This window comes from Oenanthe melanoleuca, chromosome 19, assembly GCF_029582105.1.
Source record: "Oenanthe melanoleuca isolate GR-GAL-2019-014 chromosome 19, OMel1.0, whole genome shotgun sequence".
NCBI classification, from domain to species: Eukaryota; Metazoa; Chordata; class Aves; order Passeriformes; family Muscicapidae; genus Oenanthe; species Oenanthe melanoleuca.
The window spans coordinates 5,974,174-5,991,042 of NC_079352.1; the positions used below are offsets into that span (position 1 = coordinate 5,974,174).

The 16,869-nt window shown below is 63.1% G+C and overlaps 4 protein-coding genes across 6 annotated transcripts in view; 3 read left to right on the plus strand and 1 right to left on the minus strand.

Annotated features, from left to right (window-relative positions):
• Positions 1 to 16,869, minus strand: part of SH2B2 (SH2B adaptor protein 2) — a 241,493-nt gene that overhangs the window by 148,055 nt on the left and 76,569 nt on the right. The gene's annotated exons all lie outside the window — the stretch shown is intronic.
• On the plus strand, positions 872 to 2,627 carry LOC130261100 (uroplakin-3b-like). Its single transcript, XM_056507009.1, has 7 exons — positions 872 to 929; positions 1,148 to 1,297; positions 1,388 to 1,607; positions 1,696 to 1,772; positions 1,958 to 2,078; positions 2,300 to 2,413; positions 2,621 to 2,627. Exons 1-7 carry the CDS (start codon positions 872 to 874, stop codon positions 2,625 to 2,627), a joined length of 747 nt encoding a protein of 248 aa, XP_056362984.1.
• Positions 2,823 to 6,221, plus strand: LOC130261045 (uroplakin-3b-like protein 1). 2 transcript variants are annotated; one of them, XM_056506921.1, is made up of 6 exons: positions 2,823 to 3,005; positions 3,581 to 3,727; positions 3,816 to 4,047; positions 4,138 to 4,214; positions 4,531 to 4,660; positions 4,778 to 5,054. In XM_056506921.1, the coding sequence occupies exons 1-6, from the start codon at positions 2,879 to 2,881 to the stop codon at positions 4,881 to 4,883; spliced, it is 819 nt and encodes a 272-aa protein (XP_056362896.1). In that variant the 5' UTR covers positions 2,823 to 2,878; the 3' UTR covers positions 4,884 to 5,054. The 2 variants fall into 2 exon arrangements, with proteins under 2 accessions (XP_056362896.1, XP_056362897.1); XM_056506922.1 differs by lacking the exon at positions 4,778 to 5,054 and adding an exon at positions 5,947 to 6,221 and having other exon boundaries at positions 2,854 to 3,005.
• LOC130261031 (ras GTPase-activating protein 4-like) lies at positions 7,076 to 16,596 on the plus strand. Its single transcript, XM_056506892.1, has 20 exons — positions 7,076 to 7,224; positions 11,154 to 11,210; positions 11,611 to 11,724; positions 11,986 to 12,047; positions 12,164 to 12,293; positions 12,560 to 12,641; positions 12,799 to 12,930; positions 13,009 to 13,100; positions 13,443 to 13,566; positions 13,670 to 13,823; positions 14,149 to 14,213; positions 14,403 to 14,515; positions 14,595 to 14,781; positions 14,997 to 15,134; positions 15,223 to 15,546; positions 15,623 to 15,760; positions 15,836 to 15,971; positions 16,036 to 16,156; positions 16,248 to 16,306; positions 16,411 to 16,596. The coding sequence occupies exons 1-20, from the start codon at positions 7,160 to 7,162 to the stop codon at positions 16,530 to 16,532; spliced, it is 2,415 nt and encodes an 804-aa protein (XP_056362867.1). The 5' UTR covers positions 7,076 to 7,159; the 3' UTR covers positions 16,533 to 16,596.

Here is a 16,869-nt window from a genome sequence, read left to right on the forward strand (position 1 = left end):
GGTGTAATCTTTGAATGGCCCATTTCCACTTAATCTGAAGGCGCGGTCCCGGCCCCTTGGGAAGGGGGGGGAAATCTCCTCCCACGCAGGGGTGGGCAGCCGCTCCCCTTGGCAAACACGGCAGGAGCAGCGCTCCGAGCCCTCTGCGGGGGGAGCGGCGTGAGGGGCCCCCGAGCCGCTCCAGGGCCGTGTCCCTGCCCCATCCCAAGGGCTTGGAAGGGGTACGGGAGATGGGGAAATGTCAGCGTGGGGTGGCCCCAGAGCTGAAAATGCTTCCGCGCTCCTGGTGCTGGGTGGGACCGTTCACCTGAACGCTGGGATTTGGGTTAGTTCGGGTGTGATGCTCCTCAGCGCTTCCCTGCCCGCGGGGCAGGGCTGGCAGCGCCCGAACCAGTCGGGCACGGGCTCAGCCCGGGCTCCGGGGGCCTGGTGGGCACAAGGCATCCGCAGGGAGCTGGGTCTTGGTGGGGCGAGTGGAGGTGCAGGACGACTTGCCTGGCTGTCCCCATAGCGCCCTTAAAGACTGAATCCTGCCAACCCACCCTGGAACATCGCTCCAGTGCCTCCTCTGCCTCAGTTTCCCCTTTCACATGACTGTCTTGGGCCCTGACTCCTCGCAGGTGCCTCGGGGGTCCTGCAGGACGGTTCCCAGCGGGTTTGGGACCCGCGGGTGACTCGGGTGCTCCGCTGTCCCCTCTGCCCGCGGGGTCCGGCCGGGCCGGCAGAGCCGGTGCAGGAATGCGGGGCGGGGAGGGTCCGGCTCCAGGACAGGCGGTCCCTGCTGCGGGGGCACTGGGGACAGTTCGTCCCCTCTGCAGTGGGACGGGGTGAGCAGAGCAGGACAGCACACCAGCAGCACCAGGACGACGCCATGGAGCTGCCGTGGGCGCTGCTGGCGCTGGCTGGGATGGGCGCAGCCGCAGACCTGGGTGACTCCCTGGGGACAGGGCAGAGGGGGACCGGGCCTGGAGGGGCTGCCAGAGAGGCGTTTATGGGGCTGATCACGGCTTGGGGGGGACCCCACACCAGTGCTGTGCAGCTCGTGACACCCCCCTGTGCCAGCACTGGTGTGGGTGCGGGCTGGGGTCGGGCACTTGCTGAGCGGTGCAGGACGGGGGGTCCCCTCGCTCACTGCCCACTCCCCCAGCCCGGCTGCCCTACGTGCCCCACGTACCCCCCGTGGCACTGCTGGGCAAGGTCACTGCCAGCACCTTCGCTCTGGAGGGGCCCCGCTGCGTCTTCGACGGCCACGCCGACGCCTCGGACGCCGTGTGGCTGGCGGTGGCCTTTGCCAACGGTGAGCACTCGCTGCTCCGGCGCTTCCCCCCGTGGCAGGGGACATGGGGGACCCTCACCGCAGTCCTCACCCGCCGTCTGTGCCCTGCAGCATCAGCCGCCTTCAGAAACCCGCTGTCCCGGGCTGACGTGCCCCCGTACAAGCAGCTGCCCACTGCCCGCTCCTACATGACTCTGGAGACGGCGGCGGCCGCGTATTCCTGCTCGGCGCCGAGCCCGCCCGTCCTGCGGGTCGGGGGGGACACGGCGTGCAGGGACCAGGGCAGACAGGACCCCTGCAACGGGCCCCTGCCCTCCCCGGGGCCCTACAGGTAAGGCCAGGAGCCCCAAATCCCGGCTGGGGTGACTCGCCACCCAGCGCTTGTTCGTGGCCCGGAATCAGCCCCGTACCCGTGGCAGGGTGAAGTTCCTGCTGATGGGCTGCCGCGGCCCCAAAGCGGAGACGCGGTGGTCCGAGCCCATCCTCCTGCGCAGAGGTACTTGTGGCACTGCCACCCCCCGCGGGTCCCCTGCCTGGTTGGGGTGCTGGCACGTGGCTCAGCATCAGCCCTGTGCCATCACCCCAAAATCCTGGAGGAGAAGTGATCCCCGATCCCCCCACCCATCACCCCGCCCTGAGCCCTCCGTGTTCCCCCATATCCCCCACCCCGCCTCCTTCCAGCCGTCAGCCCGAGCACCATCGACCCTGCGCCCGCTCGCCGTGGCAGTGCCGTGGTGGTCATCGCCTCCATCCTGGCCAGCCTGGGAGCCGTGCTGGCCACCGCCGTGCTCGGAGCCCTGGGGTACGGGGGTGCTGGGGGAGCGGTGTGCGCAGGGGCCTCAAGAGAGCACCCCAATTCGGCAACCCCATCAGCAAAGAAATGGAGGTCTTTTTAGCATTGAAAAAGCCTTTTTATTCTTGAATTGGGGGTTTGCTGTAATTTGCAGGAGAAAGAGCCTCTTGGGGTGGCTGATGCGGAGCCCCACAGACCCCATTGATGCCTCTGCTTCTGTCTCCGTGCAGTGCCAAGGTGTGGGGCTCTCTGTGCCACCAGAATTTGGCGGCCGACGCCTTCATCCGCAGATCGTACCGGACCCACCACATCCCCCCGGCCGTGCCCCAGCCCCTGCCCCCCGGGTGTGTGTGTAGCCCCCCGGGGCTGTGCCGCTCTGCCCCCCAACCCCCTGCTCCGTGTCAGAGAATCATGGAACAGTTTGGGTTGGAAGGGACCATAAACACTGCTTCGTTTCAACCTGCCTGCCACGGGCAGGGACATATTCCGCTAGATATGAACTGTCCTGTCAAGTAAAATCTGATTTTACATCTCCAGCTGTCTCCTCCTAGTCTTTGACCACGCAGGGTGGGACTGTGAAAAACCACGTGGGGCCTTGGTTTGGTGTCGGTGTGGGGGGCGCTTGCTGCCACTGGAGGGTCTGTGGGGAGCGGGATATCCCGTTCTGTCCACTGTCACCCAGCCATGCCACAAAGGCAGCGGTTCTCAGCACGCCTCGCCGGCGGGCGCTCAAACATAACAAATGCTGCCGGGGAAACGAGCCCAACCTGTTTGCCACGGGGCTGCGGCCGCTGCAGGAATGTGGGCGGATGGTGACCACAGGCGGGTCCCGCGGGGACGCGGAGCCCCAGAAGCCGCACTCCCGCCCTCGGCACACAGGCGCCCGCACCATGCTCCCGCTGCTCCTCCTGCTCCTGCCCGCCGCCCACGGCATAGGTGAGTCCAGCCACGCCACCGGGGTCGCTCGGGATTCTCCTTGGCACTGCGGGGATCCCTTGTGTAGGGGCGCCAGGACCCCGCTGAGCCTGGAGGTGTGGGGCAGCTGCTGCCCCCCTACTCCGGATCCTATTCTGGGTGTCACCTCTGGTCTCTGGTGTCACCGATACTGGTTGACTGGCACTGTGTGGGTTTCTCTGGAGGTCCGCATTGGAGTCCACCAGGATCCCACTGAATCTGGAGTGTAGGGCAGCTGATGTCCCCCTCATTGTGGGTGTTACCCAAGTGTCCCTGGTGTCACCCTCTGGTTCTCTGGGAGTCCTGCCACGTGCGTTCCCCTCCAGCTGGGAGCATGGAGTGTCTTTGCTTCTTCTTTTAACGAAGCACCTATCCGAGCCCAGACTGGGAGGTGGGAGGGGAGCCGAGGCCCCGCTGCGGGATCCCAGGGTCAGCTACCTCCTGTCCCTGTCCCCACCCCGAGCCCCGGCGCCGCGGCCGCCAGCCAGAGCCTCCGTTCCGGGGCTGCAGCGGGGGATCCACGCCCTCCATCGCACCCTCTCGGCTTCTCACCGCAGCCCAGCTGGGGTACACCCCGGCCCTGACCACGGAGCCCCCGCTGGGAGGGAAGAAGACCGCCTCCACCTTCGTGCTGGACCAGCCCCGCTGCGTCTTCAATGACTACGGCAACGCTGACATCTGGCTGGTGGTGGCCCTGGACGGGGGTAGGTGGGCGCAGCCCAGGGCAGGGGGCGTGCAGGGGTCTCTGTACCCCCCACCAAGTCTCTCCTCACCCCCATCCCCTCCCTGCAGCCACATCCAGCTTCAACAACACCGATAGGCCGGGGTCTCCCGAGATCGCGTTCCAGAGCTTCCCTGACCCCGCCCGTGCCTACATGACCCTCAACGCCACCCTGGCCAACTACCCCTGCCCCAAGCCCGCCGGGGACATCACGGTGCTGCGCGTCGGCAGCGAGACGAGCTGCGCCCAGGATGACACGAGACCCACCTGCAACGGGCCCCTGCCCGGCCCCGGGCCCTACCGGTGAGCTGCCCCTGGGGACGGGCCCCTCAAGGGCCGTCGGCAGCCCCCCGGCCAGGGGACCCTGGCCAACAACCTCCCTTCCCATGCTAGGGTGAAGTTCCTGGCCCTGGAGGGCTCTGTGCCCGTGGCTGAGACATTCTGGTCGGATCCAATCAGGCTGACTGAAGGTACCGCTGCCGGGGTGCTCATCCTGCCCCCCATCCAGCCCACGGCCCTCGAGGGGGGTTATGGGGTTCTCCTGGGCGTGTGGGGTGGTCCCAGGGGTCTCAGTGCTGAGCAACAATGGTTTGGGGTGAGGAATCCTGTGAGCAGCTGGGGAAACTGAGGCAGGGCTCCGCCGCGGGTCTGACTCGGGTAGGGTGGCACGGTGTGATGGCACGTTGTGTCGGGACACACGAGCACACCGCCGCCCATCCGGACCCCTGAGGCACCCCGGGCTGTGTGTCCTGCATCCTGCTCCCTCTCCTCCTGCTCTCTCCCCAGCCGAGTCACCCAACACCATCTCCACGACGGGCAGCGGGCACAGCGCCGGCATGATCGCCATCACCACCATCCTCTCCATCCTCTTCGCCGTCCTCCTGGCCGGACTGGTGGCCATGCTCATCTTCTGGAGGTGAGTGCCACCACCAAGTCCCACCCAGAGTGCTGAGCACGCGGGACCGGCGTCAGAGGGTGACTCCGTCACCTCTTGGTCCCCACCCTCATCCCTCACCCCGCCTTCCCTCCCCAGCTCGGACTCCTGCAGCGGCAGCAGCACCTTCAGCAAGCCGGAGTCGGTGTCGGTGCGGCGGTACAATACCCACCACGTCTATGACCAGCCCGCCGCCCGGCTCTGAGCCCCCCGCCCCCGGCTCTGAGCACCTCCCCCGTGCGGGGGACAGGCTGACCCGCTCCGCTCTGTCCCTGAGGGTGGCACGGAGCCACCGCCGCGGGGACACGGCCGGAGCCGCCACCCGTGGGGACAGGGGCGATGGAGCGGGACATTAAAGGCTTTTTCGCGTGCTTTATGCCCGGCCTGTGCCTCCTGTTTGTGACTCCTCGATGCCCCTCGCAGCCTCCTGGGGAGCCCCACGGTGCCCTGTACCCCCACTCTGAGCCCCATCGCTGGGTGGGAGACTGCACGGGGCGGGGTGCGGCCGGGGATGCTCTGGAGTGGGTGGGAGAAGTTGTCACACCCAGCTGGGGTATCGATGTGCCCCACTTCGGATGGGGAAAAGTCCCCGGGGTGCAGGGCAGCGAGGGGAGCCTGACCCCCCCAGCCCTGATGATGGGCTGAGGGGAATTGAAATGAGGTGGGGGTGGTGGGGTGAGGGGTGTTTCTCCAACCCTTTTTACCCTACAATGCTCTCTCCCTGACCGAGCCCAGAGGGGCTCCCACACCTCGAGATGATCCAATCCATCCCGAGTGCAGCTCGGGCTCCTCTGAGCGCCATGAGACCCCAGGGGACCACCGGGGTGTCTGATCCTGCACCGGGGAGTCTCCCTGAGCCCGACCTGGGGGATGTGGGGGCTGATCCTGCACTGGGATGTTGGGCCCTGAGCCAGATCTGTATGATGTGGGGGCTAATCCTGCCCTGGGATGTTGGTCGCTGAGCCCGACCTGGGGGATGTGGGGGCTGATCCTCCACTGGTGAGGAGTGGGCTGGGGAGGGGAAGGAGGGGAAGCTGATCCTGTACCAGCGGCTGGAAGGGGCCGCATCCGTCATTCCTGATCCTACAGCGGGGTGTGGGTCTCTGATGCTGATCTCAGAGCTGTGGGTGCCCTGAACCTGCAGCCCGGGCAGGATGAGACCCCGCTGGTGCTGGAGACAACCCCGTTGTGGGTGGAGTCAGGCCAGGTGTGCGTGTACATATATACATTATATACAAATATTAATAAAGCCCCGTTTCCCCCCGCAGGCGCCACGCCAAGGGCAGCATCACACTGACGCCCCAGCCCGGTCACAGCGCCCTTACGGGGTGTCCTTGTGCCACACGGGAGGGGTGTTAGCAACCTGCCCCCCCGCTGCCCGAGCCGCCTCCGTGGAGCCCGGCCAAGGGAAATCAAGCAAATCCAGCGATTAACTCCTGCCGAGATCAGCGTGGGAGCAGCGGGCGAATGGTTCCATCCGGCAAACGCGGGTCCTCTCCGCCCTACACCCGGTGCCCCGAAATAAAACAACTGCTTCAGCTGCAAAGGGCTTCGAGAGCTGGGGTGAGGTGGGAGGGGGTGTTACCTGCCACCTGTGTGCATTGCTGGGGTGGGACATGTGGCCCAAATCGCTTGTGGGGCTGGAGCTGGCACACGGGGAGGCTCGAGGGACGGTGGCGGGGACTGCACTGTGTCCCCTTGCTGTCCCCCTGTGCGGGGGAGGCAGAGGGGCAGCGCTGTAGGAACAGAGCACTGTGTTCCCAGCGTGTCCCTGCAGCGTCCCCATAGTGTTCCCGCGGAGAAAATGCCATGGCCAGCACAGCCCTGAGCCCAGCTTTGGGTGCCTGCCGAGCCCTCGAGCCCAGGTGGGTCTCGCCATGGCGGGGGAGGGTTTCCCTCTCCTCTGCTGGTATTTAGGGGACCACAAGCACCCAGAAACGCCACCTGTCCTCGGGTGTGCTGCAGCCGGGACATGCAGCACTTTAAAAACAATAATAGGTCAAAAATCAATAAACCGGTGGAGTTTGGGGGTGCAGAGCAGCTCGGCAGATGCTGCAGCCCCCCAGGTTCGGGGGGGGGCGCGGAGGGGTCTGGGGTGGGTTTGGTGCAATCCAGGCGGGCGCTGGGCTGGGCAGGCTGGGGCTGCACCACCCTAGAGGCACGGGAGGGGCCGGGGGCTGAGGGGGACAGAGGGGACACAGCGGGGACACAGCGGGGGGACCCCGCGGGACCCCGGCAGCGCGGAGACCCGGCCCCGCCCACCTCGCCCAGGCCACGCCCCCTGGCCGACAGCCGATATTGTCACCCAATGGGAGCGGCGGGTTTGAGCCAGGCCACGCCCCTTTCCCCGCCCCCGCACGCTGATTGGCGGCCGCCGGCGCCGGCCCGCACATGGGCGCTGTGCGCGGGGCCGCGGGTTCGAGGCCGCGCTCGGCGCCGTTTGGCTCCGCTCGGCTCCGCTCGGCTCCGCTCGGCTCCGCCATGGCCCGGCGCAGCGCCCTCTCCATCCGCATCGTGGAGGGCAGGAACCTGCCCGCCAAGGACATGTGAGTGCCCCCCGCGGGGGCCGGGAGAGGTTCGGGGCGGGGACATCCCCGAGGGACTCGCCGCTTTCGCAGGGGTGCTGCGGGGTGTCCCCCCAACAGGTCCCTGATGGGGACACCACCCTCAGGTGGCCTTAGAGCCTCCTCTCTGCTTTGGGGACTTGTCCAGAATGGTTGGCGGACCCCCAGCATTGCATGTGATTTAGGGGCTCACCCCCAGGTAGTTTTAGGGTCCCCTTTTGGGGTATCACCCCTTGGGGTGCTCCCTCCAGGACGGCTTTGGAATCGCCCTGCATTGAGGATTCCCCCCAGGGTGGCTTTAGGGTCCCCCCCAGCACTGTGTTTATTTTGGGGGTTCCCTTCAGGGTAGATTTGGGGTACTCCCCAGCAGTGCATCTGCTTCAGGGGTTCCCCGTAGGGTGGCTTTGGAATCCTCCTTGCTCTGGGGGTTCCTCCAGGATGGCTTTGCTGTTGCCTTGCTTTGGGGGTCCCCCCAGTGTGGCTTTGGGATCCCCTTTGCTCAGGGGGTTCCCTTCAGGACATTTTTAGTGCCCCAGCAGTTCTTAGCGCTTTAGGGGTTCCCTGAGGAGTGCTGAGATTCCCCCCGCGATTTGGGGACTCTCTGCGGGATGGGGTTCAGGTGCTGTGGGATGCCCCCAGCAGTGTTGTGGGTACCTCAAGCAGTGCTCCCACTTGGGGGGCTCCCCTGTGCTGCCAGGGCAGGGCTGTCCCCCCACAGAGGGACCCCGGACGCTCAGCAGGACCCGGTGCCTCCGTCCCCAAAGGAGCAGGGGCTGTCGCGGTGCTGTGTCCCCAGCCCGGCTCCATCCCAGCTGGCTGAGGTCCGGGGGGAGCCCTTGGCTCGGGATTTCCCTCCCAGAAAATCCCGGTGTTCTCCTCACGGCTCTGACCCTTGTGGGGCGGGATGTGGGGACGGCACCGCGGGAAGCTGCTGAGGAGCGCTCGGCAGCCGGAAAACCAGCAAAAATCCCTGCAGCCGTCATGGAAAAAGAGGATAAACAAGGAAAGAAACATGACTTCTATTTTTTTTTTTTTTTTTTTTTTTTTTTAAATCCCGTGTGTCAGGGCCTGATTTTTAAATCCCTTGGCACAACTCCCCGCCGGAGCTTGACCCAGCACGGGCGGGCTCTGGCTTTCGGGAGGCTCCGGATTTTGGGAGAGCCGGAAAATCGCCGTGCCACAGCGCCTGGAGCGCAGCTTTCCGGACCGGTGCCTTTGGGACGTGGCGCTGGGAAACCCGAGCGCGACCTTGGCCGTGCCTGGCCCCGGCCCCCTCCCCTGCCCAACCGGGGATCCGGTTCCCTGCCCTGGCACTGTTTTGGGATCTCTGGTGTCCTCTGGGGAATTCCCTCTGCGGGGTGTCCCCGCTGCGTAGGCAGCTCAGACCCTGCTGGCAACAGCCCGGGGTGATGGAGCACCCCCAAATCCCCATGGGGAACCCCCAGATCCCGCAGGATTTGGCGCAGGGAGTTATAGGAGCCCCCCCCTTATCTTTATCCCACGAAAGTAAGGGAAAGGGTCTGCCTGATTTTTTTTTTTTTTTTTTTTTTGAATGGTTTTTCATTTTTAAATTTACTTTATTTAGTATTGATTTTTTTAAACGTGGCATTTAATTCCTTTTATTTGAATTTCTGTTTTATTATTTATTAATTTTATCGGATTATTTGAATGTGAGGATAATAAATAACGCCAATAATTTTTAATCTTTAATTTATTCTAATCTATTCTATTTTTATTTCAGTATTTTCTCTTTTAAACTTTTTACTTCATTATTTATTTTTAGAATTATTTTTTCCTTTCATTTTTGCCCTTTTTTCTTTATTTCTTCATTTATTATTCTGTAGTTTATTTTATTTTTCCTTTATTTTTTTACTCTATTTTTCAATTCAATTTAAATTTTTTTGTCCCATTTTTCTTTTTTTTTTTTGGTTACATTTTTAGCCAAATTTTCTTCTATTTCCCTTTTATTTTTCAATTCTATTTTTCTTTCATTTACCACTCCATTTTTTCTTTCCTTTCCACTTCCATTATTTCTTTAAATTTTTAATTTATTTCTTCTCACCAACCCCCAGGGCAGTGCAGCACTGCTGCCTACACCAGTTAATTTTTAATTCCAGCCCTCCACGGCTCCTTTGCTGCCGGAGGGGTGGCTGCGGGTTCCTTCCCGCTTTCCCTGGGCTCATTTCTCATTTCCCCTTTTCAAAGCCCTTCCCCTTTCCAGCTCCTTCTCTGCACGCAGAGCTGCCCGAGCCACAGCAGCGCCACAAATCCTTTGGTGACATCCCGGGACAGGGATGCTCTGCGGGCGTTGTCACCCATTCCGCTTTTGGAGCAGCGATTTCTCCTCATCTCATCCAAAATCTGCGCCTCTCCTGGCAGCTCAGGCACCTCCCGTGCGGATTCTGCCCATCCTGTGTTTAAATCCCTGGAAAACGCCGTGCCTGGGTGGCCTCCCGGTGCTCCGGGAGCTGCTGTCCCCGCTCTGGGGACACGGGGTTGTGGCTGTCGTTGCCGGGCGCAGCTGGAGCTGGCAGCTGTTCCCTTTCCGCCTGCCCGCTCCCGGCAGCCCCGATGGTTTGCACAAGGCAGGAAATGTCAGCGAAGGGCTCTGCTTAATGGCACTGCACCCGCGGCTCTGCTCAAAAATCCTCTGCGGAGCGGGGCTGGCACGGAGCGGGAGCGGCTCCTGGCAACCTGCTGCACCCGCGGGGCCGGCGGTGGGAGTGCCCGGGAGCGGGGATGTCGCTGTGGAACCCGGGATGCACCGCCCAGAGAAATCCCTGCAGGGCATGGAGTCCCTCAAATCCTTTCAGTCCCTTCCAACCCCTTTTGATTTCCCCAAATTCCCTTTTAGCCTCCCTCAAAATCCTTTCAGTCCCCTCTAATCCCTTTTGGTTCCCCCAAACCACCTGATTCCTCCCAAGAAGACTTTCAATTCTCCTCAAAACCATTTTAGTCTCCTCCAATCCCTTTTGAGTCCCCAAAACCCCTTTCAGTCCCCTCCAGCTCCTTCAGACCCTCCAAACCCATTCTGGATTCCTCCAAACTCTTTCAGTTGTCCCCAAAACCCTTTCAATCCCCCCTGCAGCTGCCTCTCAGCCTCCCTGGATTTGGGATGTGGAATCACTCAGTGCCTGGGGCCCACAGGCACCTTCCCTTTCTCCAGGATGCTGGTGGCTGGCTGACAGTGCCACTGGGATTGGTGTTAATGAGTTATCCGTGCTCCAAGCTGCTCAGTGCCGGTGGGATGGGAGCCACAACCCTTCCATGACCTTGGCCAGCCCCCAGGTCCTGGCTGCTTTGTCCCTGGCTGGAATCCTCACCCCTGACCCTGTTTCTGAAGAACCAGGGCAATAAGCTGTAAAACCATGATTATTTTTTGGCAAGGGTGACTTGGGCTGTCCCCAGGGAGGAAACGTGGTCAAAGCACAGTGGTGGCTGCCCTTCACACCCTCTGCATCCCTGGGGTGTCCCTAGGGGTGTCCCCATCCCTGTGGGAGTCTTGGGGGTCTGGGGACACTCTGGGGCTGCAGCAGCCTCCCAGTGTGTGAAATTGGGCTGCAGGTGCCTGAAGCTGTTTCGGGGAAAGGGTGGGTTTTGTTTGCTCCTTGCCTTCCTGTGGGAAAAGGAAAAGCCACTTCTGGCAGCCAGCGGGACCCAGCGGCCGGACACGGCCAGGGAGGAGTGTCCCCGGTCTGGAAGCCAGGCTGGGTCACCCTGTGCTGGCAGCTGTGGCCAAGTGGAAGTTTTTGGCAGCCTCACCCTCAGGGCTTTGTCTCTGCGAGGTCCCTGTTCCGTGGGGGCAGTCAGGGCTGAAGCTTCGGTCACCCGTGGCCATGAGGGTCCTGTGGGTTGGGTGGTGGCCAGGCTGGGGCTGGTGGCACTGGCAGAGCTGTCCCTTGTCCTTCTAGCACGGGGAGCAGTGACCCGTACTGCATCGTGAAGATCGACGATGAGGCCATCATCAGGTGAGTGGCCCGGGTCCCTCAAACTGCTGGAGCCCCAAACCTTGCTCCTGGCAGGTCTCCATCTGCTGCAGGCACATTATTGTTATGATTATTGTTAAGATAATTGTTTATAATTCATTATTATTCTATACTTTGGCCTGAGATGCTCCTGCAGACACAGAAGTGTCCAACAGCTCATGGCCCCCTTCCCCTATACCCCACCCCTGTGTCTTGCCAGCCCAGAGCCACAAGACAGGGCAAGGACAGGGACAGAGACTCATCCCTGCCCCAGCTGAGAGTTCCAAACTCTGGGTGCTGCCCTCAGCCATGCATCCCCAAAAGCTGGGAAGGTCCCAGGGCTGGGGAGTACCCCAGAGAGGGAGCCCTGCCCCTCTTGTCACCAGTGCCACCTGCCCCACAGGACTGCCACGGTGTGGAAGACGCTGTCCCCATTCTGGGGGGAGGAATATGAGCTGCAGCTGCAGCCGGGTTTCCACAGCATCTCCATCTATGTCATGGACGAGGATGCACTCAGGTGAGGTGGGGCACGGCCTGGGGGGCTCAGGTGGTGGCTTTGGCTCCCTGCATGCTCAGCCCTGCTGTTGACACCAGAGAATCACAGCTGGCCACGCTGCCCTGGGCTTTGGGACACGGATGGGTGAAGTTATCTCCCAAGGATATTATCCAGCTGGCAGCAGAGGGTGGCTGATGTGCCACACCATGGTGGCCCCAGTCCAGGATCCCCAAAGTTAGGGCTTACCTGGGCACCAACCTGCTCCCCACTTTTGTTTTCCAGCCGTGATGACATTATTGGGAAGGTCTGCATCACCCGGGACATGCTGGCAGAGCACCCCAAGGGTAGGGCAGCGAGTGGCTGGGGGGTCCCAGCAGGGCCCCATCTCCCACCCTTTGGACAAGCTGCTCCTGAGGGGTTCCCCAATGACCCTTGGTGGGGATCCCCCCTTTTCCCACAGGATACAGCGGCTGGATGAGCCTCAGTGAGGTGGACCCTGATGAGGAGGTGCAGGGGGAGATCCACCTGCGGGTGCAGGTCCTGGGCAGCCAGGGCAGCCGGCGGCTGCGCTGCTCTGTGCTGGAGGCCAGGTGAGAGGGGGCAGGAGGCTGGCAGGGCTGTGTGTGCAGTTGTGGTGAATCTGAGCTGCTCCATGGCTCAGTTTCCCTGGTGTATCCAGTCTTTGGGTGCACAGCATCATCCTCATCACCCAGCAGGTGCTGGGGGTGCTGGGGCAGGGTCTCATCTGCAGGTCTTTGGGATATGTATCTTGAGATTCCCTGAGAGAGGAGTGGGTGCCATGGGTGCCTGTAGGTATTTTGGGAGGTTAATGGTTAATTCCCCCTCTGCTTGGCAGGGATTTGGCCAGGAAGGACCGGAATGGTGCCTCTGACCCCTTTGTCCGCCTGCGCTACAACGGGAAGACACAGGAGAGCACTGTGAGTGTAGCTTCAGCCATCCCCAGCCTGCCAAGGGTGCACTGGAATCAGTCCACGGGGAAACCTGGAGCCATCCCTGTCCCACAGCATCCCCAGCTCGGTGTCCCTGAGGGACAGACCCACCCAGCAAGAGGGGACACAGCTGTTGCCTTTGCAGGTGGTCAAGAAATCCTGTTACCCGCGCTGGAATGAGACCTTCGAGTTCGAGCTGGCTGAGCCTGCTGGGGAGAAGCTCTGTGTGGAGGTGTGGGACTGGGATCTGGTTGGCAGGAACGACTTTCTGGGCAAGGTGAGCCCCAAACCCTTTCAGTGCTGCTGGGATCCTGCCCAGCTGCACACCCAGCCCTCTCCTGCCTTCCCCTCCCAGGTGGTGTTCAGCATCCAGGGGCTGGAAGCAGCCGGGCAGGAGGAGGGGTGGTTCAGGCTGTGGCCAGACAAGTCCAAACCAACAGAGCACGAGTGAGTTTTGGCACAGGGTGTTGGGGTGTGCTGGGGGTGGTCCCAGTACCCTCAGGGCTTTAGGGAGTGGGGGGGGGGGGGGTGGTTCCTGGGATGCATCATCACTTTGGAGGGGTAGCCTGGGGTGTCGGGTCATGTCCTGCTTCATGAAGCATCCATCATCCATGGCTCCATCCATCATCCATGGCTCCATCCATCATCCATGGCTCCATCCATCCATCCATGGCTCCATCCATCATCCATGGCTCCATCCATCATCCATGGCTCCATCCATCATCCATGGCTCCATCCATCATCCATGGCTCCATCCATCACCCACCCACCCACCCCGTGCTCCTGCAGGCGCCGGGGCAGCCTGGGCTCGCTGCAGCTGCAGGTGAAGCTTCGGGATGAGACAGTGCTGCCCTCCCACTGCTACCAGCCCCTGGTGCAGCTCCTGTGCCAGGAGGTGAAGTCGGGGTGCCAGGTGAGGGGTCCATGCCCAGCCCTGCTGGAGCACCCCCATTTCCCAGCTCTGTGCTGTGGTGTCTGCCTGCCTTGGGCTATGTTATGCTGCCTCTTCCCTGCAGGATGGCCAAGTGCACCTGGTCACCCTCCTGGACGAAGCCACCACGGCTGAGTGCCGGCAGGAGGTCGCCATCAGTTTGGTCAAGCTCTTCCTGGGCCAGGGGCTGGTCAAGGAGTTCCTGGACCTGCTCTTCGAGCTGGAGCTGGCCAAGCCCTGTAAGGCTGGAGTGGGGAGTGGAGCTGGAGGCTTCTTTATCATCTCCTGGGGTTGCAAAACCTCCAGGGCCTTTGTGGGGATTTTTTGTGAGTGATGGTTGAGGCTCAGCCATCACACTGTGGAATCTGTTGGGTTCATCCCAGCAAATTCATGGGCTGAGGTTGGTGGAGGAACAGGTGGTTTGAGGTTAGGAAGTCCCCATAACCCCCATGGAGATGGCCAGGGCAGCAGGGCACAGCCTGTGGGAATGGCCCCCATGCTTGCAGCTGCCCAGGGATGACCTGTGGCCATCCCCCAGGCCATGGACCCTCTCCTGTTTTTCAGGTGAGCCCAATACTCTGTTCCGGAGCAACTCTCTGGCCTCAAAATCGATGGAGTCCTTCCTCAAGGTGCCACACCAAAACCTGCTCTTCTCAGCTCATCCTGGCCCTGGGCTGTTCCCAGGGGAAGAATTGGGAGGGCTGCTGTGCTTGTGCCTTCCCCCAGGGCTGGGAGGCTGAAGAAAATCCACTGGGTAACCCTGGGGGTGTCAGGTGCCAAATCTGTGGCCCATCACTGTCCCCTGTGTCCCTCGGCAGGTGACAGGGATGCCATACCTGCACTTCGTCCTGGGACCTACCATCTCCCGTGTGTTCGAGGAGAAGAAATACGTGGAGCTGGACCCCGGCAAGGTGGAGATCAAAGACGTCGGGTAAGGGGCTTGTGGGGTGGCAGTGGCTGCAGGGCAGGGGTGGCCCCAGCGCTGGCGGTGACAGTGACGCTGCCCGCAGCTGCTCGGGGCTGCACCGGGTGCAGACGGAGGGCGAGGTGATTGAGCAGGGCCGACAGCACCTGCAGTCCTACCTGGGCGAGCTGCTGGACGCCATCGTCAGGTCGGCGCCGGCGTGTCCGCCCCTGATCCGCGCCGCCTTCCGCCAGCTCTTCCAGCGCGTCGGGGAGCGCTTCCCGCAGCACCAGGTCGGGCTGGGGCGGGGGACGGCGTGGGGTCAGACAGGGACATCCCCAGGGGACAGGGCTGTGGTCAGCTGCGGTCACTGGGGTCCCCTCTTGGGCAGGGGGGCAGCGAGCGGGGCCGGACAGCAGCCCTGGGCACCGGCGCATCGCTGTTTGTGCGGTTATCCCATGTTGGGAGAGACCCTCACGTGTGTTCCCCACCCCCTCGGTGGTCACAGCACGCCAAATTTGTGGCTGTCACCAGCTTCCTGTGCCTGCGCTTCTTCTCGCCGGCCGTGATGAGCCCCAAGCTGTTCCAGCTGCGGGACGCGCACGCGGACGCGCGCACCAGCCGCACGCTGCTGCTGCTGGCCAAGGTGCGGCGGGGACAGGGGACACGGCCCGGGGCTCTGGCTGCCTCCCGCTGGGGACAGCCGGGTGACGCTGCCCCCCCGGGGTCCCCAGGCCATCCAGCTGGTCGGGAACATGGAGCCGGCGGCCGGGCGCGCCAAGGAGACGTGGCTGTCCCCGCTGCTGCCCGCCCTGCAGCAGGGCACCGCCCGCATGAGGGGCTTCATCACCCGCCTGGTGGGCACGGAGGAGGACGGGGCCGAGGAGGAGGGTGAGGGGCGGCCGCTGGGGCCCCCTCCGGCCGTGGTGAAGGAGGGGCTGCTCCTGGTGCACAAGACCCGGGGCAAGGGGCCGCTGCTCGCTGCTGCCGCCGGCAAGAAACTCCATTTCTGCCTCACCGGGGAGGCGCTCGGCTTCGGCAAGAGCCCCAGTGCAGAGGTACGGCAGTGCTGGAGGGGCGGGGGTGGCAGCGGGGTGGCACTGACCCCCTCTGTGTGTGTCCCCCCTCCATCAGCGTATCGGTGCCATCGCGCTGGGCGACATCCTGGCGGCCGAGAAGGTGGAGGAGAAGAGCTTCGGCAGCTCGCACGTCATGCAGGTGGTGTACACGGCCCCGGGCGGGCAGCAGGAGACGGCTTACCTGCAGTGCAAGGTACGGCGGGCACAGCGGGGACACCCCGCGCGGGGTCACAGCCCCGGGTCGCTCTGACTGTCCCCAACCCCGCAGTGCGTCAACGAGCTGAACCAGTGGCTGTCAGCGCTGCGCAAGGTGTGCGGCAACAACCCCCGCGTGCTCCGCTCCTACCACCCCGGCGTGTTCCGCGGCGACAAGTGGAGCTGCTGCCACCAGCGGGACAGGACAGGTACGGGGAGGTGGCACCGGGGGTGCTGGGGGTCTCCCAGTATGGTGACGCTGCTGTCCCACAGGGTTGGGATGTGACCGGACCCGGCACGGCGTCACCCTGCAGGACTGGAGTGACCCCCTGGACCCCACGGTGGAGGCTCAGCGCCTCTTCCACCACCTCCAGGGCCTCCGGGGGACCCTCAGGTGAGTCCCTGTCCCCGGGACCCCCCGCACCTTCCCCGCAGCCCCTTCTCCTCCTGCCATGGGCCCGGCCCTCTCCTCCCCCTCTCCCCAGGGAAAAGTACTGGGAGCTGCTGGAGCCAGAGCATGCCCAGAACGGCCCGCGGGATGAAGGTAGGTTTGGGGTGGGGGTTTTGGGGGTCCTGTGGGCGATGTTGTGGTTGGGAGCTGTCACAGGGGCAGCTGTGGGGTCTCAGCGTCCGTCCCCTCTCCCGCAGACGCTGCCCTGCCCGAGGCGCTGAGCGGGCTGTTCGCGGTGCTGGCGGAGCTGGAGAGCTGTCACCGCCGGGCGCAGCGCCCCGAGCCCCCGGCCCCGGCCCTGCTGCAGCTGCAGACGTGAGCGAGCCGGCTGCCCCCGCGCCGGGCACCGCGGCCGCGGCAATAAAGGCACTTTGTACCCTGCAGCCTGTCCCGTCTGTCTCTTGGGGATGGCCAGGGCTCTGCTGGTGCCACCGGTGCTGCTGCCCGTGACAGCTGAATTGGTGACATCTCTTAGGTCTCTGCTGGTGCCATTTCTGGTGGCATCCCTGGTGGCTCTGCTGGTGGCCTGGTGTAAGCACTGGTGGGGGTTCTCTTGCTGGTGCTGCTGATGGTGGCACTGCTGCCATTGCCACTGCTTGATGTCCCTGCTGGTGCCATTTCTGACGGCCCTGCTGCTGCTGGTGGTTCTATGGATG